Source organism: Struthio camelus, chromosome 1 (assembly GCF_040807025.1).
Source record: "Struthio camelus isolate bStrCam1 chromosome 1, bStrCam1.hap1, whole genome shotgun sequence".
NCBI lineage: Eukaryota > Metazoa > Chordata > Aves > Struthioniformes > Struthionidae > Struthio > Struthio camelus.
The window spans coordinates 49126531-49153838 of record NC_090942.1 but is presented as its reverse complement, the minus strand read 5'-3'; the positions used below and the strand labels follow the sequence as shown (position 1 = coordinate 49153838).

General features: G+C 39.2%; 2 protein-coding genes across 8 annotated transcripts in view; one reads left to right on the top strand and one right to left on the bottom strand.

Moving 5' to 3' along the window:
• Positions 1–9819, bottom strand: part of TMTC3 (transmembrane O-mannosyltransferase targeting cadherins 3) — a 39293-nt gene extending 29474 nt beyond the window's left edge. The window contains exons 1-3 of one of the 3 annotated variants that reach the window (XM_068936734.1): positions 9800–9819; positions 1362–1457; positions 351–462 (exon numbers count right to left, since the gene is read on the bottom strand). The gene's annotated coding sequence lies outside the window, so the exon portion shown is untranslated. Of the gene's footprint in view, positions 1–350; positions 492–1361; positions 1458–9104; positions 9234–9799 lie in introns of those variants that run through there. The other 2 variants (XM_068936726.1, XM_068936744.1) reach the window with 2 other exon arrangements.
• CEP290 (centrosomal protein 290) overlaps positions 9337–27308 on the top strand; it is a 58041-nt gene continuing 40069 nt past the window's right edge. For 2 of the 5 annotated variants that reach the window (XM_068936703.1, XM_068936677.1), the window contains exons 1-17: positions 9337–9663; positions 12158–12204; positions 12841–12963; positions 13106–13183; positions 13972–14041; positions 15191–15237; positions 15799–15942; positions 16142–16195; positions 17173–17322; positions 17705–17887; positions 18233–18322; positions 18416–18538; positions 23630–23753; positions 24289–24461; positions 25903–26065; positions 26715–26815; positions 26900–26987. In XM_068936703.1, coding sequence (XP_068792804.1) covers positions 12862–12963; positions 13106–13183; positions 13972–14041; positions 15191–15237; positions 15799–15942; positions 16142–16195; positions 17173–17322; positions 17705–17887; positions 18233–18322; positions 18416–18538; positions 23630–23753; positions 24289–24461; positions 25903–26065; positions 26715–26815; positions 26900–26987 — 1690 coding nt within the window. In that variant the 5' untranslated portion in view covers positions 9337–9663; positions 12158–12204; positions 12841–12861. Of the gene's footprint in view, positions 10022–12157; positions 12205–12840; positions 12964–13105; positions 13184–13971; positions 14042–15190; positions 15238–15798; positions 15943–16141; positions 16196–17172; positions 17323–17704; positions 17888–18232; positions 18323–18415; positions 18539–23629; positions 23754–24288; positions 24462–25902; positions 26066–26714; positions 26816–26899; positions 26988–27308 lie in introns of those variants that run through there. The other 3 variants (XM_068936686.1, XM_068936695.1, XM_068936712.1) reach the window with 3 other exon arrangements.

Sequence of the window (27308 nt, the reverse complement as noted above, 5' to 3'; positions counted from 1 at the left end):
TCTCCCAGCTGCATTTCATGTTTTACCAGAAAAGTAGTAAAACTGAAGATAACCTGTGATCCAATTTGCATCAGATAGCAGTGCAGTTCGAGTGAATGCTACAAATTTGAGAACTCAAATTCACTGCTCTAACACACGGAGTAAATTAACATGCTGACACTCACAGGATAGGAAGTTATCGAAGTGGCAGACAGAAGGTTACTTATTCATGTTTTTAGGTTTAAGTGTGTTTCTCACAAACAAAGCGTTTAAAAGACGATTCAGAAAAAAACATTCCAAAGAACAAACAGGAAAAAAAAGTTTCATAAGGGTAAAGAACACCATCTGTTATATTTAAAAATTTAACTTACCATTGAAGCTCACACCTTGTTCACTTTCATCCTTTGCAGAAGTTCATGAATTCATTTTTTCCCTAACTCTCCCAAGCGTTTTGATATCAATGAATGTTTATGGAAGTCCCCTCTAAAGAAAAATAGCATGCAAAGAAAACACTACAAATGGACTATATCTTACATTATTTTCTCCCATTTTCCATAAACTTCTTAAGCCCTAGAAATTATTAAATAGCAATTTTAATGATTATACTATATTATAATAATTATTATATTCATAATTATATATAGGTGGCCAAAAAGGTGAAAATACTAGGTACTGGGTTATAAGATTAGCCTGTATGAATATATTGTTTTGCTTTAGAAGAGTAAGCAAGAATGTAATTACAGGATAAAGGCATTCTTTCTGACTACTGGTAGATGTTACATGGCTTAATGCCAGGTGTTGAGACCTAAAAATATCAAAAGCTATAGACAGTTGAACAATGAGTTGGTTCTGAGAAGGAAAAAAAAAAAAAAAAAAAAAAGAACTACTGAATAAAATCATATAGCATTTCCCCTGAAACTAGAGAGGGAAACCATCTGTGAGGACACAGAACAGCTAATATTAGCCAGATGATGTGGATCTATAAATATATAAAAACATTAGTGTTGTATCTACCAGTGTTCACACATTAAAGTTGACTAGCTACTTAGGAGCTGTGAAGTCTATTCTTTTCTCCTAAGACCTGAAATGCCTTTTGTTGTTTATCTTTTTAAAAATAGTGTGCAGGTTTTAGGTATACTATCCTCTAAAAACAGGATATAAAGGTATCTCATTCACGCAGGTAATCTCACTTGATCTCTGTGAATTGCAGCCCAGAACTGAAAGCATCAGAATCACCTATCAGAAACAGTTGTTTTACAGTAAGATCTAAGCGGTAGTATGGGAAGGAATACAGGCTCAAAAGATGCAGGTTCAGTTAAACTAATAACCATGACAAGGACCATTTTGAAGAAATCAAATTCAATTCATTCAGTGTTACTCACATAACGGCCGTGAAGTTTTTCTGTTTCAGTACTTGAAGGACCGGCTGTTGAAGCTTCTTCAGCCAAGAAAGAGCCTTTCTTCAAAGTTACCACTGCCTTTGTATTAATAATAATAATAAAAAAAAGCATTAACATAGGAGAAAAAACGTTTTAAAAATAACCGTGAAATGTAATTAAAAATCAGAATAAAAGAGAGTTAATAAAGAGGCCGCCTCATCAGCAAAGTGTCAAAGGATGCTTCTACCCGCCTGGATCAGGGTACTTTAAAACACAAAGCCAAGATTAGGTCTGAACATATTTATGGTTTTTCCTGGCAGACAGAGAAGCCTTATTAAAAAGCAAAACCAAAGCATTCTGCAGGAATATATGAAAATACAGCCCGTTTGAACATCAAGTTACCAAAGTTAAAGGTATTTCATTAAGAATGGGGAGGAGAAGAAGCCGCTATCTCTCACCCTGTTAGAAAGAGTACAGAATATCTGTTGCTGCCTGCAACAGCTTCTGAAAAGTACACTTCCTACTTTTCAAGACTAGTTATCCTGAAAAGCAGTGACATCTGAAAAGGACCTACACGGAAAATGCAATGATTTCCTAACATACAAATCTACTTTTCTGAAATAAAGTCTTCCAAAAATTGAGGGGACAAGATAACACTGTCATGCAGAAACGATCTCAAGGTTTAAATAAATTCACCCTTAAAATAAAGCATAAAATCCCCACAACCCTGTGAGGTTTTTGGTGTCTTGAGACTTCTTTATTAACAACATCAGTTTACTGTTTTGGTTGGAGCAGCAAGTCCTTGCAGATACTCCTTTCACTCAGAGAGTTTAACTGAAGTAATTCTTAACCAACCATAGTTCAGAAGAAGCTACTACTGTGTAACTGAGGAGGGGAAGTTTGTAAGAGTAGCTTCCTAGCCAAAGTGTTTAACCACAGCTTACAGTCTGAAAAGTCTGTTTCACTCAAGCCTGTCCTTGATCAAGTTTAGTAGTTTTTTTTGCAGAAAGTCAACTTTAGTTGCTAACTCTTCATCTACTTATTGCGAATCTCGAAATATATTCTGTGTGGGGAAGAGTCAAGATAGCCACATTACTTACCCCCTAACTCTAGACAAATTGGATGCTTTCACAAGCCCCATTTTTGCTCTGAATTTCTTATACTTCTTTTCTCTATAACTATTTTTTTCAATGCTATATTCACCTACATGTCAACTATAGTAGGGAAAATACTGCTATTTTTGTTTTACTAAAAGGGAACTCAGACACAAAGATATAAAGATTTTAACCACATCCAAAAAGTCTGTTTTCGGTGACTAGTGCACCATTGGAGAAAACTGTTTTTAGAACTTAAGAAAAACCTTTAACTTTGACATGATAATTTTTGTAATTGAAGTTCGCCCTCCCCCGACATGCACATCTCATGTCACAGAAATGTCACTGCATGCAAACACCTGATGTAACTTGGGCTTCTGAGATAAGTATTTAAGCACAAACATTCACAGACAATCCTGAAGACTTTACTAAATTTACTGTGAGATGTAAACAAGGAAAGGCATTATTTTGGTTTTAGCTGGAAGTCATACAATAACAACACTTGAGCTATCTCAAGCTTGGTATACTCAAAATACACCATATCCCCCTCAAACTGCTGCAGTGTGCAAAAGCACTAGTAGGTCTTGGCAACAGGAAGTCATAGCCGAGACCTAAAAGTGCTCCCAATTTTCCAGTAACATGCTTCCAAGACAAGCACAAAACAAAATTGAGGAAGTGTAAGACTACATATAATCTGTCTTTTTCACAATACAGCAGATATTTTTCTCCTTCCCGACTTATATCTTGGCATTCCAAGGTATTCCCCTGAAATATATGCTAAATATATGTAATATATAAATATATACTACAGATAAAGCTAGGAATATTCCTTTCTCACCAGTCTAATGACAGGATAATTTAAAGTTCTTGCTGAATTAAAGCATAAATGTGGAAAAGATTTTTTCAGTCCTTTATATTATTAGCATGGCAAAGTGGATTTTGAGCAAGACTCGGCGTAAGAGCTACCACTTCCTGTTTGCTTCCACAGCTGTTTACAACCAGACTCTTCACCAGTCAAAGTAGTTAAGCTTCAAACTTGGAACAACAAGTTGAGAATGTAAAACAAAATAGGAAGGAGGCCAGTAAAAGCTCCCCTGGATTTAGTAAGGTAGGCAAAAAAAAAATCTATCTGCCATTCATCTCAAAAAAATAGCAAATGATATTTGGCAGCCAACACTTCCTTCACGCCAACAAAGCTGTCATCAGTTTGATTTTGGTAAGTAAGAAGTCATATACGTAGTATGCAAGACTAAGAACCTCACAGATCATAGATGTGCAAGAGAAGCCTTGGTATGCACAGGGGTCCTCAAATGAGTCAAGGTGAGTGGATATCATCCTTGCCAAAGAGACATGTTGAAATTTGGTATCAACCCAAGTACGGTGCCACTCCTTCACCACTCCCAGTGATGGATATACTGATAAACACCTCTAAAACATGCTGCCTAACAACCTGTCTTGCTAACACAGGCTTTCTGGGAGGGAGAACCATATCACTGACTGGCCCTACACAGATCAACAGGTTGATGGTAAGTCAAGTTATATTTTGACTTTAGTTACCTTTACTTTCACAGCTTGCAAGACTGCACATCAAATCACCCCTCGGGCAGCGTGACTATCCACTCACAATCTACAGAACTGCCACAAAGTCGCTGTTTGACTGGAGGAAGTGAGGACAGACATATGCTTTACTTCCAAGACTGCTGTTTTAATTTACAATGATACCTGAACGCCTCATGAAGAATATACAGCTTAAAACAACAAGCAGCAAGATACACCTTGTGAGATGGAAGCTGCAAGATTTCAAGAGCTGCTTGTGAAAAAACAGAATGCCCCAGCTGTGCAAAATACTTGATTGTTAGTCTAATTTTGTCAAGCTGCTTGCATGGAAATCTACAGTTTGCATTGCACTATTTTCATGCCTGTACAGAGCCATTAAGCAGGAAAGACAGATGAGTAGGCGTTCATGATCCAGAGCTCTCCAGTAGGTTTGGCCTGTAAGATAGTATTCTTCTTCCAATTTGTTGAGAACCCTCTGCCAGTACATCTAGTTTTCTTCTTCAAGAACTATAGACAAGAACGGGATATGACATAAAAGCCAAAACACTTCTAGAAAAGTAGCAAAATAACAAAAAGTTTCTTAACAATCACTATCAACTCCATGATACCATAGACAGGTGAGGACAGCACACTACAAAGTATAGTTGTCTACACAGAAAGTTCAACACAAATACATGCACAAACGAACACATAGTGACACTCCAATGGTATCCTCAGTTGGGAGATTTGGGAAGTGGGAAGCCACTTTCTACCCATATGGATTTAGGAGAAATTAGAAAGTATAAATTTGGGCAGGAATACAGCTGCAATCCCTAAACATAAAACAGCAATTTACCATTCCATAGTTAACTATCAGCTAATAAATATGCTATCTGCCACCTTACATTTACAATAAATCCTTGCAGAAGGAAATAACAAATAATACATTTGTGTTGATTAGATATAACTTAAGACCTACTTTTAGAAGCTTGAAAACATATTTAAAAATTTTACTGTACTGGTTAATGGCACTTACCTTTTTTACACCCCCCCTCCCCCGCACCGCTGGCATGAAGAATAGTTTACGTTTCAGTGAACCCTGCTTGAAAGAAAATGCTCTAGGCAACTCATCCTTTTCTTCTTCAGAAAGATACGGGTAGCAGCAGTAATAGAGAATTGGGGAGAAAAAAAAGGAAATACTTCTGTATGGGAAAAAAGCTCATACACTTAATCCCATTCAAGATTTCTAGAGATCATTAGATCTTATCTAATGACAAGATCATTAAAATTCATCTCAAACTTTAAAACTGTTACAGCTTTTGGATGAGAGGACTTACTACTTCAGAAGACACTCAGCATAACTGACATCTTATTGATATCTCTGGCTTCCAATTTAAAATTCAGTTCAAACCAACAAAAGTAACAAGCCATCAGAAAACTGAAACTTAGAAAATGATTCAACTTATTCATTGTCCACAACAGAATCTTACTGCATTCTAAAGACTTAACTTTATCATTCTCATACACTGAAAATATTCTCATTCTCAATTTTATTAAATATTCACAGATATTAAAAAAATGCCTTACACTTTCAGTCATACCAAAGCTTCATTACAAGACAACAGCATTTTCAACCACAATCAAACTGCAACTGTTCTCTATAGACAATGTAAGCAATAGTGTGGCCAGTCTGCAAAACTCCATAGGCTCACTTTGATGAAGAGTGCCTTGCATGTGCAATGTGAAGCATAATTATTATCTCAAGGAGCCTAATTCTGTGTTATATTAATGAGGCAGCTGGCAATGAAAAAACAAGCAATTTGCACAGGGATCAGGTAGCCTCTCAAAAACCTTTGTAAACATAATAATGATCATTTGTGTACATACCTAATCATAACATGTGGATTCCCCACTCTCTCGCTTGGAGTTCTAAGCCAGCATAAGACACAGACATACATGGAAGAGATCTGCAGAACTGGACTTGCATCTCAGTTACTCTGGAGACATGTACTTTGATAATAACTGAGGCTCCCTAACTAATTGAAATGTATTTACAGCTCACACAGAAAAGTGACTCAAACTATGAAAGGTGTGTGTGGGGGGGGGGGAACAAAGAAGGCTGAATTGGTGAATACCAGACATATACGATAGGTTGCCAAAGCTAGCAGTTTAGTCACTTTAAAAAGTTATTTTAATCCAGCACCTGAAGCTGTAGCCTCACTTGTCTTGCCTTCTTGGTCCCCTTTCTATAATTATTTCATTTTTGTTAAACCAAATATTCTGTCTGCTGACTTAGTATCACTGTTTAATGATAGAAAGAGATCATATACTGTATTTCTGTTTGTTCTGTTGTCCCTTTTCAAAACAGCCTTTAAACTTATCTTCTCCTAAAAATGCTGTCCCAAGGCTCAACTTCAGTTTGAAGCACTTTAGATCCACAGTTGAGGTTTAAATGATTGGGTTAGAATAGCATATGGCAGGCAGTATTTGGGAAGACAGAAGGAGGAAGAACACAAAACATGCCTGTACTCCCCTTCCTCTGGCTGGGACCCTAGACTAGAAAAAAATTAACAGAAGTTTTAATGGAGCAACCTCCTTCTGCAAATACCACAGGATCAAGGGGAAGTGGGACTAATCTGCATAATTTTCTAATCCCCATAAGGGGGATACATTACACTCTCAAAGCCTCCAGCTTTCTCTTTGCACAGTTTATTAAGTATCAACTAGTTAAGGAACGCCAATTCTGACTCGGAGTCAGAACATGTGGTGCAGGAAGGAGGAGAAGTTTCAGAGTGGGGATGACTGTGAAGTTTGCTGGCAATCAGCCAGCTGAACCAGAACTCAGACATTTTAGGTACCCTGGTATAAACAAGTATCAAAACATATACAGTGTAAAAATGGATAATAAGAAGATACTGCATTGTTTAGTTTCAATTTGTTCAATACACTTGATGTAACAATCAGCTGAAATACAAACTACACAAGAATAATACATATCTTAAAATAATTAACTCTTACAGGACTTAATAACTCATTAGGTCTGCCTTTAAATTTTTTTTGCTACTAAGCTATACATTTAAAAAGTAACAAAAGAATACCTTCTATATTCAGAATAACTGCAAGAATATAATGCAATGTTTCCTCCTAAGACACAGATGCAAAATATCACATCTCTAAAATAATGCTAATCAAACAGATCAACACCCTCAATGCTTCAGAAATACAATACTATTAACTGCATGTTCATTAACTCCATAGATCAGAGTATGCTACATGGGTAGCATAGGCTGAAAAGGCAGCCTTTAGACTCTGCTATGCATGTCCTTATTTAGTATGCTTGGACCACATGTGCCTCTTCCGTAAATAACATTTTATTAGATCTGTAATACTGCAGTTTTTGTATTAGCTTTTTGAAACAGCATACTATATCAAAACTGTGGTTTAATACAGATGCCCAACTCCTGTATCAGGGTAGGTCAAGCTGCCTATGATACAACTTAAATGTGTTCTGGCTCCAGATCTACAAGCATGCATTCTCACCAAAAGAAGATGCACTTATAAAACTCTTACCACATGATTAAGTGTGAGGCATAACAAAAAAAAAAATCCACTTTCTCAAAGCCATTCTGTATTTTGTATATTTCCCCTTTTAATGTAGGATTACTACTTCCATTCTTTCCATTCTATTTTCATTTTTTAAAGTTATCATGCCTACTTCAAAAATCCCCTTTAGCTCTACAGCAATCCTCTTGACTATCTATACTACACAATTGTGAACTAGATGTGGTTGCACTACAAGTACATGTAGTAGCTTTTTTGTTTTTTTGATTCTGTAACACGACAACACAAACATAAATGCTAAACCTCATCCTGCAGCAAGTCCACATAACTCTGTGCCAAACTTATTCTCTTTGGATCACCTCCACCTATAAAGCTCCTCCAACTAAAGAAATCATTGATTTACACTTAATAACGATGAATTTTGTTTTTAGTCACATTACCTATTCATGAAATATAGTCCTGTCTCTCTTTTCCTGCCCTAATTACAAAGTTTCCTTTTCTTCCCCACTACAGAGCTATAAGTAACCAGCCTCTGTCAAAGGTATAAAAGCCTTTACCTTCATTCAAGAATTAGAGTTAAAATGTTACTGGAACAAGTTACATAACTGTAAGGAGTGCCAAGCGTCTTGAGTTGTGTCAGCCTTCATTAAATATAAACACTGATTAAGAGATAGCAAAGAAAAAGAAATCATGAAGCTAGAGAAAGCCTAATATCAAGAAAGTCAGAAAACTACATTAGGATCACCCCTCTCCATCAGTACAGAGAGCCAACAAAAAGATCTTGAGCTTTCAGCACTCCTGCTGAATGAATACAAAGACATAAACACAATTCCAATGGTTGCTGTTTTCCCCCTTTTTATTTGAAAACGTACGTTCGTGCCCAGTTAGCTAAAACGCAGGATCCCAAACCTTTGGGGCCATCCGACACTACCAACGCTCACGGGGCCTTGCAGACCACCGGCAGAGTCAAGAGACCTAACCAGTCTATAGGTGCGATCCTTCCCGTATTGCTCTGCAAACTATCCTTTGAGGAGAGATTGTTATATACTTACTCACACACATATACACAGATAGAGAGACTTGGAGAGTGCCGCAGCCCCTGCTTATTTATACACATATACACAGATAGAGGGACTTGGGCAGTGCCGCAGCCCCGCAGCCAGCCACCCCTGCGGGAAGGCCCACACTGCCTGCAGCAACAGGGGGAGGCCGGGGGTAGGGGCCTGGGGGAGGGGGGGCAGGGCAAACGGCCGCCGCTGGGCACGAAGGCGCCGGTGCCTCCGTGAGGAAAGAAGCGGGCTGAGCCGCAGCGCGGGGCCCACTGCCCGCCCCCGGAGCCGGCTGCGCGACCGAGGCCCCGAGGCGGCACCGGAGCCCGGGCCTCCGCGGCCGGGTGCGGAGTGGGCGCGGATGAGGCCCGTGCCGCCCGGCCAGGGCAGAGAGGACACCTACCCCCACCGCGGAGGACGACCGCGGGCAGCATCAGCTCCGTCGGACCCCTCCCCGGTGCCCCCTGCGGAAGGAGGGCCCCCCACGCCGCCGCTCCCCACCTTACCTGAGGCCGCGGACGAAGCGCCCTCGCCACCGCCCACACCCCGGTGCGCATCCGCCCGCCCTCCGCCGCCGCCGCCGCCACCGCCACAGACGCCCCGCCGCACTGCGCACGCGCACACCGCCCCGCGACGGCCGGCGGCAACCCCTGCCCCGCAAGGGCTGTCGGGAAACCGCTCAGTCAGTGGCTGGACGTCCTCAAGGTGTGCCGGGATCTGTAGTCCCGGCGGAGGCGCACGGCATGCTGGGACACGTAGTCCGCCATCAGCAGCGGGAGGTTGCCGCCTGCCGCCGTGGTGAATCGCGTGTCCGGGCGGGATGGCTCCCCACCCCGTCCCGCTTTCCCGCCCTGCCCCCGTTTCCGCACCCGCGGGGGTCGCGCCGCTCCGCGATGCTGAGCATCGGTGGTGCTCAGCTTGCATTGTGGGGCTTGTAGTACCGCGGGAGGCCTGGCCCGCCCCCGAGTCCACGAGGATCCGGGTCGCCGGGAGCGGAGCCGGCGGGAGTGTTTGATGGCGTCGCCTAGCAGCGGCCTCTGCCGCCATCGTGGCCCTCGGGGAGCGGTGAGGTCGTGAGTGGGAGGCGACGCTGCGCTGCGGGAAGGGGCCGAGGTCCCGGGGCTCCGTCCTGTCGCCGCGCGGGACTGCCGGCTCTGCCCCGGGGGCGCCGTGGTCAGCGGGGAGCCGGGCCGCGGCTCACCTGTGCGGGGCGGCGGCGGCCGTTAGCGCCGTTACAAACGCGGCGCGTGCGGGGGTCGCTGCGGGGCGGTGCGCGTTTGCGCCCTGCTGCCTCCGCTTACAGCTGCGCGTCACCTCCGCCCCCGCCTGAAGGCGGACACGAAATAAGGTGGTTTGCCGCTCCGGAGGAGGCGGGCGAAGTGGAGGCGGAATTGTATCTCGGCAGCATCGCGGAGGAGTCGCGGTGTGTGTCTCGCTGTCACTCCCGGGGCCGCGATATACAGATTTGAAAGAAACGGGAAGCCTGCACGGGATCCCGTTTCGGGTGTGGCTTCGTGGTGCGGTGCAGCCCTGTGTGCTGCTAGTATAGGAGAGCTCGTTCTGGATAACCTAGTCTGTAGATCTAAGCTGGGATAATCCTCCTAGAGTAAATAACTAAGGATTTAGCAGAGTGTGTCTCCTGCACGACTGTGCTGCTTTTTAGTATTTAGTCTTGCTCAAGTGTACGTGGCTCTGTATTGCATGTTACGTGTGCCTTTATGGAAGAGGAATGGCTCCTCCTAATGCTGCTTAATTCACTGTGATGAAGATAGTGTATCGGCATGGTAGTTTAGCTGTCTTCTCTTCATGTGGCTTATTGTAGGCAGCACTGGGTGTTATAACTTGAACTTGCCCGCCACACTTCCCTTTTTATCTGCCTTACAGAACTCTCTAACATCAGAATGTTTTATATATGCTTGGTTCCCTAGCTAAGCCAAGAAAATCTTGTGTTAACTAAAGTCAAACTCATGTATATTTAACTGCTTTTACAGAACCGTGATCTCCTCTCCCCACCCAGATCTGTCAGCTAAAAGGCACACACTGTAGTGAGGGGAAGGCGTCAGCTAAATTTTAGGACGGAACACTTTTCAATTGAATAACTTATCTTTATTTTGTTGTCCTCAAGTATATACATAGTGTGGAATGTACTGTACGTTTAGGTTGTGCCCCCAAGAGCTTACTCTAGTTGTCCCCCAACAAGTTGGATTTTGTTTACATATATTATAGATAGATATATATCTATCTCTTTCAATACAATTTCAGATTGTTTTCTTAAAGACATTATTTAGTAAATAAATAAAAAGATTTTAAAGAGGGAAGATTGGATAACAGTGTCAGTAATAAGGTTGTAATAATGCTCTCAGAATAATTTTGACTGTCAGGCATTTCATATTCATAACTTCTGCCTCTCAATTGTTTTAAAAAAAGTGTTTAAAAGGAAAAAAAAAAACAAGTAAGTTAGTGAGGATCTTGAAATTAAGTAGCCTTCAGTTAACTGAAGAAGTAGGTGTGCCAAGATCAGTATGCTCTTTCTCTATTATTATATTTTTTAAATGAAAGACTATTAGAAGATGATTTTGTTCTCAGATTTTTGGGTACATATTTGTTATTGAAAGCCTTCCATTATGTTTGAAGAGATGAACTCAGAATTTAAGTATTAATTACTATTTTAAGTTAAATATTTCTCATTCACTGACTATGGTCCATATCCTTATGATGCTGTTAGCTCTTTTGTGCTCTCTGCCCTTTAGTCTTTTTCAGTCTTTTTATATTTGTGGTATGATATGGTCATTTCTTCTGTCTGCTCTAATAACGTTTTATCCTTATGAATATGTCTTCTCTTCATTGCATCTGCTGAACTGACATTTTGAATGTCTCCTGCATGTGATTTTCTGGTATTTTCCTTTGTCCTCTAGGAAAATCAGAAAAGCAAAATTTGTATATGATATTGTTAGGAAGCCATGGATTATATAGAATGCATGTTTTCTAAAACATTTAGTAAAAACTAAAGAAACAATAAATACAGAGAGAGCTGTCAAGTAGCATGCATCAAAGCAGATGAGAAGAGTTTGATTTTTATCCTCACTTATGTGTACACTAGGAGTTCAGAGTTTTCCAGTTCTTTCAGATTACATAGGCATATTTCCTGGGAAAATAGTATCACTTTCATTAAGGAAGGAACTTTCAGTTGTTGAGTCTTCAAACTGCTGAATGTGAACAGGGTGAATGATGAACAGATATCAAAATACTATACTCAATCTACAGCTTTGCTGTAGTTCTGAGAGAAGTCCCCCCCCCCCATCATAAAATACCTATCCCACTTGTGTTATTAGTTTACTTAGTATTAATGAACTAAACATTCTTGTTAATTTTATGTCTCTCTTAACTTTCTGAACCGTTAAAAGACGGATTTTTAATTTAGGGCAATATGTAAGTAGACTAAAAATATTCCTTTTAAACTTGGCAGAATTCAGCTTTCGACATATTGCTGATATGGCGGTAGGAACAGCTCTGGAGAATGTAGTAATCCAAGACTTCCATTCTCTTTTGCCTTTTTCAGGTACTCCAGGCCTATGGGAAGTCACTGTGACCCGCAGCAACTATCAGGTAAACTGTAAAACAAAACTTTGCACCGCTTCCAGATTAGATTTTCATCAGTTTCCAGATGGTTCACTGTACTTTTGTGGTTCAGGTACTCTAATCAGAAGGAAAGGATATTTAATACAAGAATTCAATGTCTTACAAATGAATTTCAACAAATGGATATGAATAGTATCAAACTAAAGCAAGTGCTGTGCTTTAAACATAAGAAATAATGATTTTGTCACTATAAGGAGATTTCTGTCCTACAGCAGCTGCAAATGCTAGTTCTAAAAAAGAGCATCTAGCTGCAAGAACAAGTGTTTATACATTAACATAGGGGCGCTGCATTAGAAAATTGTGAAGGACAAAAAAAAAATAAGAGTTAAAATGAAGGTTTCACATGGGTCATCTTCAGTATTTGTGGCACGAATTCTTTGATTGTGTCTGGTCTAATTTTTAGCTTAAAAAAAGGTTTTATTATAGACCTCTTGGTTACAGTAGACCGAAATGTGAACAGGGTGTTAATCTGTGTTACAAAATCCATACAGCTATTTAGTATCATCTTATGTGGTTCACTGGCCTGCCGCTGTTAAATCATTCGATGAATGATTTATTGACAGTGATAACATCTTATAATTGTTACTTTTATTTTTGTTCCAGGAAAAATATTATAAACTCAACATGGCACCCATTTTAGATTGGAAGAAGCTTATGAAAATTGATCCAGATGCTCTTCCTCATCAAGAGGAACTAGCAGATAGATTGCTGGAGACTATGTCCAAGGTACTCAAGGGGAAAACAGTGAACAGAAGGGTTTTGTTTTACTTTCTTCCCTCAACTCTCTCTGGTCCTTCACATAAATAAATGATTTATTTTTTAAATTCTATTGACGTTAATACAAAAATACTGTTGTCTGTTTCCTTAGGTTGATGGAAAAGACTTAAAAAACGAAGCTTCTGAACAATTGATACATCTTTTTAAAATTACACAGTCCCTAATGAAGGTTTGTTTTACTTTCTACACTTCTGTAGTTTATTTATTTTATGTAAGTGAAAGCATGGTCACTCTTTTTTTTTTTTTTTTTTTTTTACTGCATTGGACACACTGCTTACTCCTTAGAGCAGTTATATGCTAAATGTGTGCATGCACCTGAATTCCTGCTTACAGCTGTTAGGACTGTAGCATGTACCAGTGGGAACTGAAGAGAATAGAACTAAAGCAGTTGTATAGTTAAGGAAGCTTAGTTTTATAGGTAGAAAATGCAAGCAAATACCTCAGAAATAGGTAAGGTGTTGTAAATTATTGGTAATGATTTTAACTTTATTAAAAATTTTTGTGGCAGTCTGATGTTTTGGAATAACCTAAATTGCATAAATGTCACCGTTAATGGAAGAAACACATCTATCCTAAAACTATTTTTGTAAATCTATCATGCTGTCTTGTATTCACTCATAAATATACTGGAAGCAAGGAATTAAAGCCGCAGAGGTTAGCACATAGCTTTTAGAGAGGCTTTTTTGAGTCATTTTTCTTAACCATAGCCTTGGATTGTTTAGATAGGTAAATAGAATAAAGGTGATATTTCAACAACATAAAGTTCCTAACTGTCATGTGTCCATCAGCGAAGTGAAAATATGTAAGTGGTTATATTTGTTTGAAGAGAGAAAATTATTATTTTTTTTTTTTTGGTAAATGTTTTCAAAATTCTGAACACGAGGTATGTGGAACCGTCTGTTAACTTATGCTAATAGTAAACCTTTTTTCTTTTCTTACTTACTATTTTTTTTCCAGATGAAAGCTCAGGAGGTAGAGCTGGCATTAGAAGAAGTTGAAAAAGCTGGGGAAGAGCAAGCCAAATGTGGTAAGCAAGCCTTTTTTTAATAGACCTTTTATCTTTAATGTCGTTTATAAATGACTTGCTAAGTGCATTTGGTAGTTTTTTTTTAAGTGTGAGGAACTGAATGAAATACCAGCCCCACTGAAGTTAATTGCTAATCATTGAATTGGTTTCAGTGAGGCAAAGTGTTTATTAAGTTCACAGAACAATTGAGGTTGGAAAGGACCTCTGGAGATCGTCTAGTCCAACCCGCTGCTCAAGCAGGGTTGCCTAGAGCATGTTGCCCAGGATTATGTTCCGTCGGCTTTTGAATATCTCCAAGAATGGAGACTGCGCAACCTCTCTGGGCTACCTGTTCCAGTGCTCTGTCACCCTCACAATAAAGAAGTTTTTCCTTGTGTTCAGACAGAACTTCCTGTGTTTCAGTTTGTGCCCGTTGCCTCTCATCTTACTGCTGGGCACGAATGAAGAGTCTGGCCCCATCCTCTTGACACCCTCCCTTCAGATACTTGTACGCATAGATCAGATCTCCCCTGAGATTTCTCTTCTCCAGGCATGCAGTCCCAAGCTCTCTCAGCCTGTGCTTATATGAGAGATACTCCTGCCCCTTAATCATCTTTGTAGCCCTCCGTTGGACTCTCTCCAGGAGCACCACGTCTCTCTTGTACTGGGGAGCCCAGAACTGGACACAGGACTCCAGGTGGGGCCTCCCCAGGGCTGAGGAGAGGGGCAGGATCACCTCCCTCGACCTGCTGGCAACACTCTGCCTAATGCACCCCAGGATCCCATTGGCCTTCTTGGCCACAAGGCCGCATTGGTGGCTCATGGTCACCTTGTTGTCCGTCAGGACTCCCAGGTCCTTCTCGGCAGAGCTGCTTTCCAGCAGGTCAGCCCCCAGCCTGTCCTGGTGCAGGGGTTATTTCTACTTAGGTGCAGGACCCTGCACTTGCCTTTGTTGAACTTCAGGAGGTTCCTCTCCGCCCAGCTCTCCAGCCTGTCCAGCTCTGAAGGGCAGCACAGTCTTCTGGTGTGTCAGCCCCTCCTCCCAGTTTTGTCTCATCATCAAACTTGTTGAGAATGCTCTCTGTCCCTTCCTCCAGGTCATTAACTGTTGTCATTTTAGCTACTTTTTACCTTATCAAGTAATTTAGTATTTCTTATTTATTTTAACAGAAAACCAATTTAAAACAAAGGTGATGAAACTTGAAAATGAATTAGAGGTATGTTTTAAAATTTTATTATTTTCTAGAGTGCTGATGTCTGTTCTTTTGTTTTAATGAGGTTCTTTACACTTGTATTTTAATACAACATTTTATTAAAACTGAAGTGTAAAGGCTTTTATGAACGGATAAATAATCCCCATACTTGACAGATATTCACATTTCAGTCAGGCAGCTGAAGTATAGATTGATCAAAAGCTTAGATTTTGAATCAGACCCTTGTTTCTCACTTTTTCTTTTGGAAGACAATTCGCTTCTATTAAAGATACATAATAGCCATATAGTTAATTCTTTTTATTGGCTTTTGACTATTTACCAGCCTCAAGTTTGCAAAGAGCTGTGTGTACAATTTTTTTTTTACTTAAATATATTGCATTTATTTTCAGTGATTTTTTTTTTGTTGTTGTTTTCATTGGTGACAAAGCTAGTGTGCCCTAGTTTACTCATGCCTTTGCCTTTGCTTTTCCTGAGCATTGGTCTTAGCATCTACCTAGTTTCTTATTTCTTTCTGTTTTGAAGAACTGTACTATATTTATAATTCTCTGTTTTAATGCTCTTAAGATGGCACTAAGATCTGCTGGTGGTCGTGATACTCGTTTTTTGCGTGATGAGATCCGCCAGCTGGAAAAACAATTGGAACAAAAAGAGAGGGAGTTAACAGATATGGAAAAAGAATTGGAAAAAGAGAAGAAAGTGAATGAACAGGTAAGAAAGAGTTCAGTCTAACATCTCTAAAGCTGTGAAGGTCCTTTGAAAGGCTGATATTCTGAGAAGAGCCTCTGAAGTGGAAAACTGATGAAATAGGACCACAGTGCATTCATTTTCTGGTTTGTTTCTGAAGCTCTTTGTTTTATAGCTTGTGATATTAGCAGTTTATATAAAAAGTTTATTCATATTATTCTAGCTTGCTCTTCGAACTGAAGACGCAGAAAATGAAAACATCAAATTAAGGAGAGAGGTTAGTGAAGTATTATACACATTAGCTGCTCAATCTGTGGGCTGATATGCTTACTATATTCTTAACATTTTATATTTATAAATGTATTTTTAGCCTGCTATGTTTATAATTTTTGGGGTGGCATGATGTTTAATTCTGTCTTAGTTACTGTTTTCTAGGTACTGGCACAAGACAATATGAAGCTTTAATCAGATTTTGCAAATATATAGTACTTCTCTCTGGTGAAACTTAGCCAGCTGAGGTCAGGAGCTGTCTACACTTAAAGTTACATAGTCATAAGATACTGTGTGTTAATTTTACGTGGGCTTTTTTTATTTATGTGTTTTTAGTATTTTTCTATTTGACAGATAGATTTGATTGATATTAGTAAGACCTGGTTTACGCTTGCTGCTTTTGCCTAGATTGTCTGATGGGTCAAAATAAAATTATTATGAAAAGTCAGAAGTTTATATAAGAAAAAATGAAAAGATAAGAGCTAACATTCTTTGTTACTAGATTAAAAAAAAATCATTCTCTTAAAACATTTTTCTAGCTGTCTTTTAACCCTTTAACATTTGTAATCTTCTTGGCCTCTGGCAGCAGAAGTTGAAATTATTGCCCTGGGGTAAACCAGGAAAAAGCATTCCTCGAATATGCCCTTTTATCCATCTAATGTATGTGTGTATGTGTATGCACACACACAGGTATATAGAAAGTTCTATTTTATTTTGCCTTTACCTTGAATCCTTTTCAGTCTTCCTAAAGCGGAGATAACTTCTAATACTTTTCATGCTTTCTTCTCTTGATCTTGTTCTCTCCTTTTTAATCCGAAGAAAAAAAGAGTAAAGAAAAAGGTGAGACTTCTAAGTATTTAAAAGCAGACTGTAGGAATTTGAACGGGCTTTGACCATCTTAGCTCTTTGTGCTAGCTTACTAGAAAAAACAGCCTATTTTCCACTCTTTAAAATAGATTTATTTTTTGATTGCTTTCTATGCAGAATGAACAATTGCGTCAGGATATAATTGACTATCAGAGACAAATAGATTCTCAGAAAGAAACAATTCTGTCAAGAAGAGATGATTCTGATTACAGATCTCAGTTGTCCAAAAAGAACTTTGAACTTGTCCAGTATTTGGATGAAATTCAGGTAAAATCTATTTATATTATTGCGTATTTGTTAGACTATTACTGGCCACAGCATATTTCACAAAGCTGTGTCAGTTTACAGGTTAAGTTCCATGGAGTAATGGAATTGATAATGCTAGTGGCTTGTGTGATGCATGAACTCTGCATCTGTGAAGCTGAGGGAACAAAGTCATTGACTTAGGCAATGAGAAATGTGTCTTTTAGCATAAGCTTTTAATACATGGCTGTTAGGACTCGTTTAAATTGATGATCCAGAGGTGCAAAACTCTGTAGTGCTAATTTCTTCATATTTGCAAGTCTTACATTTAATGTAGCTATCAATTGCTGGTTATTCAGGTATTAAGTGCATATTTTTAAAAGCAGCTTTTGCTTTGATTTTATAGAACTTGACTGAAACTAATGAGAAGTTAGACATTCAAAACCAAGAAATGAGGAAGAATCTTGAGGAATCAGTGCAAGAAATGGAGAAGATGACTGATGAATATAACAAAATGAAACTGATTGTACAACAATCTGATATTGTTATGGACCAGTTAAGAAAAGAGAAAGAACAGTATAAATTTCAAGTAAGAGTTGACTTCTGTATTATTGAGAGATGTTATAATTTTGTAGGATAATATTTTATTGTCATTATTTAGCTTTAATGCAGAAATGTTGAACATATTTAGTTAAAAAAATGCTCTATTGAAAAAAAACATGATCTTTAAACTTGATGCAAATGTTAAGAACCTGATTTCAGATTACAATATACTTGCATGCGAAATGTTAGTCATACTGTTCTTAGAGTCATAATCTTGTTCCTGCAATGCTAATTGTTGAATTGTATGTACTAGATGTGATGTGTTTATGCACGTGCAGTGGTTAAACAAAACATTTTTATGATAAGTTGTTGATCCAAATGGCATTTATAGGTTCAGGAGCTTTCAGACCAGCTGAAGGCAAAGAATGAGGAAGATGATCCACTCATGGCAGCTGTAAATGCAAAAGTTGAAGAGTGGAAGGTACTTTGTGATAAATTTGATTACTTTTTAATACATTTTTGATTCTTTTCAAATTATTTCAAATGTTCAGATGGTATTTTATTTTCTTTGCAGGAAATCTTGGCTTCAAAAGATAATGAACTTTTAGAGTATCAGCAAATGTTGTTTAATTTGAAAGAGAAAATGAAGATAGCCCAACTTGACGTTGATAGAAACAACGTAATGGCCCTTCAGCAGGTATTGTCTGCGTTAGCACGTTCACATACACACACGTGCACACCCACACCCACACGCTCACATGTATATAAAATGTCATTCGCAAAGTATGCTGCTGACCGAATACATTATTCAGATTTTGTGTTTTGCAAATATCACAGAATCACAGAATCGTTTAGGTTGGAAGGGACCTCTGGAGATCATCTAGTCCAACCTCCCTGCTCAAGCAGGGTCACCTAGAGCATATTGCCCAGGATCACATCCAGATGGGTTTTGAATATCTCCAGGGAAGGAGACTCTACTACCTCTCTGGGCAACCTGTTACAGGGCTCAGCCACCCTCACAGAAAAGAAGTTTTTTCTCAGGTTCAGATGGAACTTCCTGTGGTTCAGTTTGTGCCCATTGCCTCTTGTCCTGTTGCTGGGCACCACGGAGAAGAGTCTGGCCTCATCCTCTTGACACTCCCCCTTCAGATACCTGGACACATTGATGAGATCGCCTCTCAGTCTTCTCTTCTCCAGGCTGAACAGGCCCAGCTCTTGCAGTCTTTCTTCATAGGAGAGGTGCTCCAGCCCTCTAATCATCTTTGTAGCCCTTCGCTGGACTCTCTCCAGTAGTGCCATGTCTCTCTTGTCCTGGGGAGCCCAGAACTGGACACAGTGCTCCAGGTGAGGCCTCCCCAGGGCTGAGGAGAGGGGCAGGATCACCTCCCTCCACCTGCTGGCAACACTCTGCCTAATGCACCCTAGGAGACCATTGGCCTTCTTGGCCACAAGGGCACACTGCTGCCTCATGTTTAACTTGTTGTCCACCAGCACTCCCAGGTCCTTCTCGGCAGAGCTACTTTCCAGCAGGTCAACCCCCAGCCTGTCCTGGTGCAGGGGTTATTTCTACTTAGGTGCAGGACCTTGCACTTGCCTTTGTTGAACTTCAGGAGGTTCCTCTCCGCCCAGCTCTCCAGCCTGTCCAGGTCCCTCTGAATGGCAGCACAGTCTTCTGGTGTGTTAGCCTCTCCCCCCAGTTTAGTATCATCAGCCAACTTGCTGAGGGTGCACTCTGTCCCTTCGTCCAGGTCACTGATGAGTACATTGAACAAGACTGGACCCAGGACTGACCCCTGGGGGACACCACTAGCCACAGGCCTCCAACTAGACTCTGCACCACTGACCACAACCCTCTGAGTTCGGCCATCCAGCCAGTTCTCAGTCCACCTCACCGTCCACTCATCTAGCCCACACTTCCTGAGTTTACCTACAAGGATGTGATGGGAGAGAGTGTCAAGAGCCTTGCTGAAGCCCAGGGAGACAACATCCACTGCTCTGCCCTCATCTACCCAGCCAGTCTTCCCATCCTAGAAGGCTATCAGATTGCTCAAGCATGATTTCCCTTTGGTGAATCTATGCGGAATCCATGCTGATCACCTTCTTGTCCTCCGCATGCTTAGTGAGGACCTCCAGGAGGAGCGGTTCCATCACCTTTCCAGGGAGGGAGGGGAGGCTGACAGGCCTGTAGTTTCCTGGCTCCTCCTTCTTGCCCTTTTGGAAGACTGGGGTGACATTGGCTTTCTTCCAGTCCTCAGGCACCTCTCCTGATCTCCAGGACCTTTCAAAGATGATGGAGAGTGGCCTAGCGATAACATCCGCCAGCTCTCTCAGCACTCGTGGGTGCATCCCATCAGGGCCCATGGATTTATGGATGTCAAGTTTGGACAAAAGATCTCTAACCTGATCCTCCTCCACCAAGGGAGAGTCTTCCTTTCTCCAGCCTTCCTCTCTTGTCCCCAGGGTCTGGAATTCCTGAGAGCTGGCCTTAGCAGTGAAGACTGAAGCATTCACTTCAGGTGGCATTCAGTAACTCTGCCTTCTCTATATCCTTTGTTACCAGGGCACCCACCCCATTCAGCAGCAGGCCCACGTTTTCCCTAGTCTTCCTGTTGCTACTGATGTGTTTGAAGAAGCCCTTCTTGCTCTCCTTGACATTCCTTGCCAGATTTAATTCCAGCTGGGCCTTAGCCTTCCTTGTCGCATCCCTGCACGCTCTGACAACGTCCCTGTATTCCTCCCAAGTGGCCTGTCCCCTTTTCCACATTCTGTGGACTTCCTTCTTCTGCTGGAGCTTTGTCAGGAGTTCCTTGCTCATCCATGGAGGTCTCCTGCCTGCTTTGCTCGACTTCTTCCTCAGAGGGATGCACTGATCTTGAGCCTGGAGGAGGTGATGCTTGAATATTAACCAGCTTTCTTGGACCCCTCTTCCTTCTAGGGCCCTACCCCAGGAGATTCCCCTAAGTAGGTCCCTCAAGAGGCCAAAGTTAGCTCTCCTGAAGTCCAGGGTTGCAATCCTACTCATTGCCCTGCTCCCTCCTTGTAGGATCCTGAACTCCACCATCTCACGGTCACTGCAGCCAAGGCTGCCCCCAACCTTCACATCTCCAACTAGACCTTCTTTGTTCGTTAGTACAAGGTCTAGCATTGCACCTCTCCTCGTTGGCGTCTTCACCACCCAAGTCAAGAAATTATCATCAATCCTCTGCAGGAACCTCTTTGACTGTTTGTGCCTAGCTGTGCTGTCTTCCCAGCAGATGTCAGGGTGGTTGAAGTCTCCCATGAGGACCAGGGCCTGTGATCGTGAGGCTGCTTCCAGCTGTCTGTAGAAGGCCTCATCGATGACTTCCTCCTGGTCAGGTGGCCTGCAGTAAAACCCTACAACAGTGTCACCCATGTTACCCTGCCCTTTAATCCTTACCCATAGGCTCTCAACTGGCTCTTCATCCACCCTGAGGCAGAGCTCCATACATTCTAGTTGCTCCCTCCCATAAAGAGCAACTCCACCACCTCGCCTTCCTGGCCTGCCTTTCCTAAAAAGCACATAGCCATCCATGACAGCATCCCAGTCATGTGAACTATCCCACCATGCCTCTGTAACTGCAATGAGATCACGGCCCTGCGACCGCACACAGATCTCTAACTCTTCCTGTTTATTCCCCATGCTGCGTGCATTGGTATACAGGCATTCCAGAGAGCCAGTCAAGCATGCAAGCTTCCCAGGAGAGGTGCAAGAGGATCCTCCATAGCCATGTTCCATGCTGTCTCCCCTGGCTGTATGCACCCGCTGGAGGCATCCTGACTTGAGCGGTGTTTTACTGACTCCCCTGCCACTATACCACTCCCCTTCCCCCATCTTGCCTAGTTTGAAGCCCTCCTTACCAGGCTGGCCAATCTGTTGGCAAAGACGCGCGTGCCCTGCTTGGTGAGGTGGATCCCATCTCTTCCCATCAGCTGTTGATCTCCAAACAGGGTCCCATGGTCATAGAAACCAAAGCCCTGTTGCCAACACCAGCGGCGCAGCCAGTTATTCAGATTTTGTGTTTTGCAAATATCTGACTATACGTGTTATTCATTTTGAGAATTGTGAGACTGATTGACTTATTCTACTACAAGGTTAATTTGTTATACAGGCTATAGAGAAAACTTCTTTCTTTGTAGATATGAACTGAATTGTTGTTGACTAGTTTTGTTACTTTAATATTTATCTTGTGTAATCAATAGCAGAGTCATTGTTTTAATGTCTAAGTATACAGTATTTAATGTTGTTAAATTATAGCTTAGTTTCTGGCTTTTAAATATTTGTTAGTTGTAACTCTTAACTAGCAGTTAACCTGCTGCGTTTCTTTGTTCCATCTGTGACAAATTACTAAGTTTGTGATTCAGCCCATTATAGAGCTAGATGAATTTAAGTGTCTCTTAATTTAATTCAGAGTTACCACAGTTGTTTAAAATTTTATTTTCCCGCTTTCATGTTTGAAAGGTTTTCTTCTCTTTATTTATGGAAAGCATAATTTCATGGTTCCAGGATGACTTCCTACCTCACTTACTGTTTTTTGAATAAATATGTCATGATGACATATTAGAGTGTTTGTAGACTGAGCAGTATGGTGAGATAAATATATGCAGTATTCCAAAACTAGGAACTGGTAGGTTTTCAGGAGGAAAAAAAAAGAAGTACAAAACAAGCTCTGATGATCAGAAGAGGAAAGCAGCTGAAAATCATCTCTTACAAGTGGTCATAGAGTCCATTGTTAGCTGACTAGATGGCTGACTAGATACTTTTTTGGGTGATGGTCATTAACATGCTGCTTACTGTTGTGGAAATAAGCACATTTTAAAACCAGATATTTAAAAAATAAATCACGTTACTGCATTGTATATTCAAAATGAACTGAAGGTTGTTGAAGTTTAGTTTACGTTTGCATTCTAAAGGGTTGTTTTACCTCCTTACAGTATTTTAACCTTTTTACCTTTAGATTTGTAATGTGATTATATTTGTCCTCCAAGAAATCCTAAGCTTTTGTTTTTAGGAAAAATGTTGTAAAGCAGTGTCAGCAGGTCTTTAGATTTTTACGTTACTATTATTTTCTGTAGCTTTTTTCCAAGTCTCTTTTTTCTATACTGTTTCATTTATTACAGAAAAATAATGTTAAGCTCCCTGTAATATTTCCAAAGTTCATATACAACCTCAGAAATGGTGTCATATCAATAGAAGTCATTTTCACAGTCCGTATGCATTTATACGTGTGTACGCATGCAGTGTGAGATGTGGTACAAGTATCTAAAAGTTATATAACTTGCTGAAAGACTGTCCTGCAATACAGACATAAGAGATGTCACGTGTGACGATCATTAGTCTTTCCAATCTTGAATTTATGCATCTCAGTTCCCACCAACAATTGTTCATGAGGAAGCCCTAAGAAGTCTATAAACTTCTGAAATTGTCCATCATGCGTTTGTTTAACTCTGCCTTAGAGAACTGTTCCATGTAAAATCGATACACTAAAAAAAAATACTGCCTATTTTTTAAAGTTTTATTCTTACTTTTTTCTTTTATTTTTGCTGCTTTGCCTTTATATACCCAATTTCTAGATAATATCTGAACTCTATGTTGTAAGTACAGTATATTTGCTTTTTTCCTAAAATTTGTATGTATTAGCTGTTTTTCATTTCTTCATTTACCTTTGAAGAAGTGCATTGTTCTGTGTTGGTAGTTTGCTTGTCAGTAAAGAATTTCTTCAGTTGAGGTTTTTTTTGTTTGTTTTGATTTGTTTTTTTTTTTTGGTAGGGTGTGCAAGAGCGAGATGCTCAGATAAGATTGCTTACTGAGCAAGTTGAACAATATACCAAAGAAATGGAAAAAAATGTGATGATTATTGAGGACTTGAAAAACGAACTCCAAAAAGATAAAGGTAACTTGACCATTTTATTTTAAAGTACATGAAAAGGAAAACTAAAAAACCACCAATTTACTGTGTCTATTCTTTATTTTTTAGAAATACTGAAAATATTTGGAGTAGTTGAGTAATATGAATCTAAATTTTTTGTCCATTTCTATTTATCAAACATCAGAAAATGGTTTAAATTTGTTCACAATTCTTCAGTTGGCTTTAGGCATCGTGCAGTGCCTAATGACAAACCTATTCCTGTTCTTTACAGGGTTATAGCATAAAATATAAGGTCTCATCACTGTAAAGGCTTGCATATGAGTAGTGGTATCTAATTCAAAATAAATTGTGATGTCTGTTATGTGTACTTACTTCTTATAAAGGTTGTTTACATGAATAATAAATAAAGCTCTTACCTGAAGTCTTCTGTAGTTACCTGATTAAAACAGCAGAAAATGAAGACCTCCTTATAACATCCTATGAAAAAACATTTCAGGCTCAATTGCTGATGGCAAGTTTCTTGTCCTGAATATAAACAGATCAAGGTTTTTCTTTCCAGGCCTCTCATCCCTTGCTCAGCAGAATCGTATTGGAGAAATGCAAGAAAAGTTAAAACTGCTAGAAGAGAGAACTAAGGAGGCTGAGAAATCAGCAGAATTAGCAGAAGCAGATGCCAGAGAAAAGGACAAAGAACTTATTGAGGCTCTGAAGCGAATGAGAGACTATGAACTGGTAAATAATTTGCCAGAGTATACAGGGTATTTCATCATATTTTTAGCAGATCATTTTGTCCTTGCTTTTTTTTTTTGTAGACTATTTTCTAATTAGAAATCAAATGAATGACTTCTGGTGCTGTTTTTTTCTCTGATAATGCCTTTAACGGTCTTTCATTACATGCAGCTTGTTAGCCATACTTACCAACTTCTGCAATTGTCAGTTTTAACTTAATATTCATATTTTAACTTTAGTATTCATATGGATTTGTGTATTAATATTAGTTGTACAGTCAAGATGAGGATCCATTGAAGGATTGTCATGTAACATAAGAGGACTCCATTTTGAAATATGCAGAAAAAATCAGTTAAAAAGAAAATACATTTGTACTTAGGTACAAAATAATGTAATTATCTTTTATCAAAGAAATGAGAGAGAATGTAAAACAACTACAGTGTTGTTATATATAATATATTATTAAGATATAAGGTATAATACTTATATTGTGTTAAACATGTTAGTAATTGCTACTAACATATGTTTAACAAGTTAAAATATTCTGCAAATTTATGCCCTGATCCTATGCACAAGTTCATCTTTGCAAAGCTCATTGTATGATTAATGTCTACATAATATACTATTTGTGTATTAAAAAAAAAAAAAAGTTGCATTTCACTTGTATTGCTATTTAGTATGTTTCTTGGAAGAATAGAATTTTTCAGTAACCATATTTTAAGTCAACTATAAAGTACTGAGTATGATCAGTACTCACTCTGAAGAGAGAAGACGGTTTTGTAGGATCTGCATTTATTCAGTAACTTTCACACTAAACACTGCAGAATAGTGATATGGCTTGAAAAACATTTTTGTTGTTAAAGAAAGATTTAACAATTTGTTGATATAAAAATAGATTCTTTAAACTGTAATCATATTCCTCAAACTTGTGTGGATAGTTAAATGGCATACAAAAAAATTGCATTATTGCTAAAATGTGTGTTCCTGATATGTGACAAAGGCATTCTGGAATTCAGTAAGATTGAATGTCTTGGCGTTGTTTAACGCAAGTATGAAAAAGCACAGATAGCTATAGTATATTTTCTTGAAAACTTTGTATACATGCAAAGATAGACATTATAGTTAGAAAGTACCAAATACCATGAACAGAAAAATTAATATACTTTGCTTTAGTGGACATTGAATCAGGCACATCAAGAGAGTGAACTAATTTTAATCCTAACAGTCTTCTGAAAGAATCTCTTCACTTGACTACTGTCTTTCTGTATATCACAGATCTTCTATTTTCATTAGCATAAATGTTGAATCGTAGCAGTTGCTTACTAAACTTGTTATTTTATTTTCAGTTATTGTCATCAGTAATGATGAAACATAGATTTGCAATTCATTTTCTTACATATTACATTTGTCATTTTCTTTTTAATTCCCATTTGGATTTTTACAGGGAATATATGGTTTAGAAGAAGCTCTTGGCGAAATAAAAGATTTAAAAAAGCAAATCAAAATACGAGATCATGAGATTGAAACATTAATTAAGGAAGTCAATAAACTTGAACTTAAAATAAATGATTTTCTTGATGAAAATGAAGAACTTAGAGAGCGTTTAGGTATGCTGTATCCATTAAGTTTACAATTATTCATTGTGTAAAAATGGAAATAACATTGGTGGAAGTATTTTATTTTACCAGCTTAACTACTTGAGAATAATTTTGTACGTTCTGCTAGTATTTGCAAGTAGTTTTATTTAGTTAGGACAAACTGCATGACTGCACTTAACTAAAGTTGGTTAACACACTGTTTTGACTGAGGAGAGCAGGAGAATAGGGTTTACAGTGCTTTTGTTTTTGATTCCTCTTTGGCTGTAACTGCTTAATTCACTTCATAATATAGTAATTTGAAACCACAACTTGTTGATGCTAGATCAAATAACATGGAGGAAAGTTTGGAAGGGCTCATTTGTGTTTAGGTTCTTCTATGGAAAAATATACTTAATTTTATGTAGCATTTTATAGTATTTTGGTATTTGAGTAATTAAAGTAAAAGTATGCTTTTTATGATGCTATTATGTACAGCATAACGTTGTATGTATATACATTATATGTGTATATAAAATATGCATATTCCACTGTCAACATGCTTTTTATTTTACTTGACTAATTGTATTTTCATTTAAATGTGTTACATACTAATAACCACTAACATTATAATTAATGTTCCTCTTTAATGAATAACTATATAGCATATACTGTGTTTCAGGTCTTGAACCCAAGACAATGATTGATTTAAATGAATTCAGAAACAGCAAAACACTAAAACAGCAGCAGTATAGAGCTGAAAACCAAATTCTTTTGAAAGAGGCAAGTGTTGAATCCTATTTTTGTGTAAGAGTTTTAAAAAATGTATTTGAACAAAAATACTGATCTGTGAATAATAATATACAGATTGAAAGATTGGAAGAGGAAAGAATTGAACTGAAAAAACAGATTCGTAATTTGGCTCAGGAGAAATGGAAAAGAGCTGCAGCATTAGGTAGGATATTTTTTCATTATAAAGGCTGTTTTTTTTTTTTTTTTTCAAAACCATTCTGTCTAGGTTTATTAGTTTAACTATGTGCATTTACCAATATTTTAAATTACAAGGCTAAATACTTTTCACTGAGTCCGCAGGAAGCGATGAGTGCCTTTGTATTTCCATAGTCTTACAACCCGTTAGCTTTTTGGCTTGTGATGGCTAATCACTAAGAGTTGTACCACTGGCTTGCAGTTCTTAAGTAATGGATGATCTAGCCAGGATTTACGGTAAATCTGTATAATGGAGATGTGCCAAAAAGCTTGGAATTTCAATTTTGTG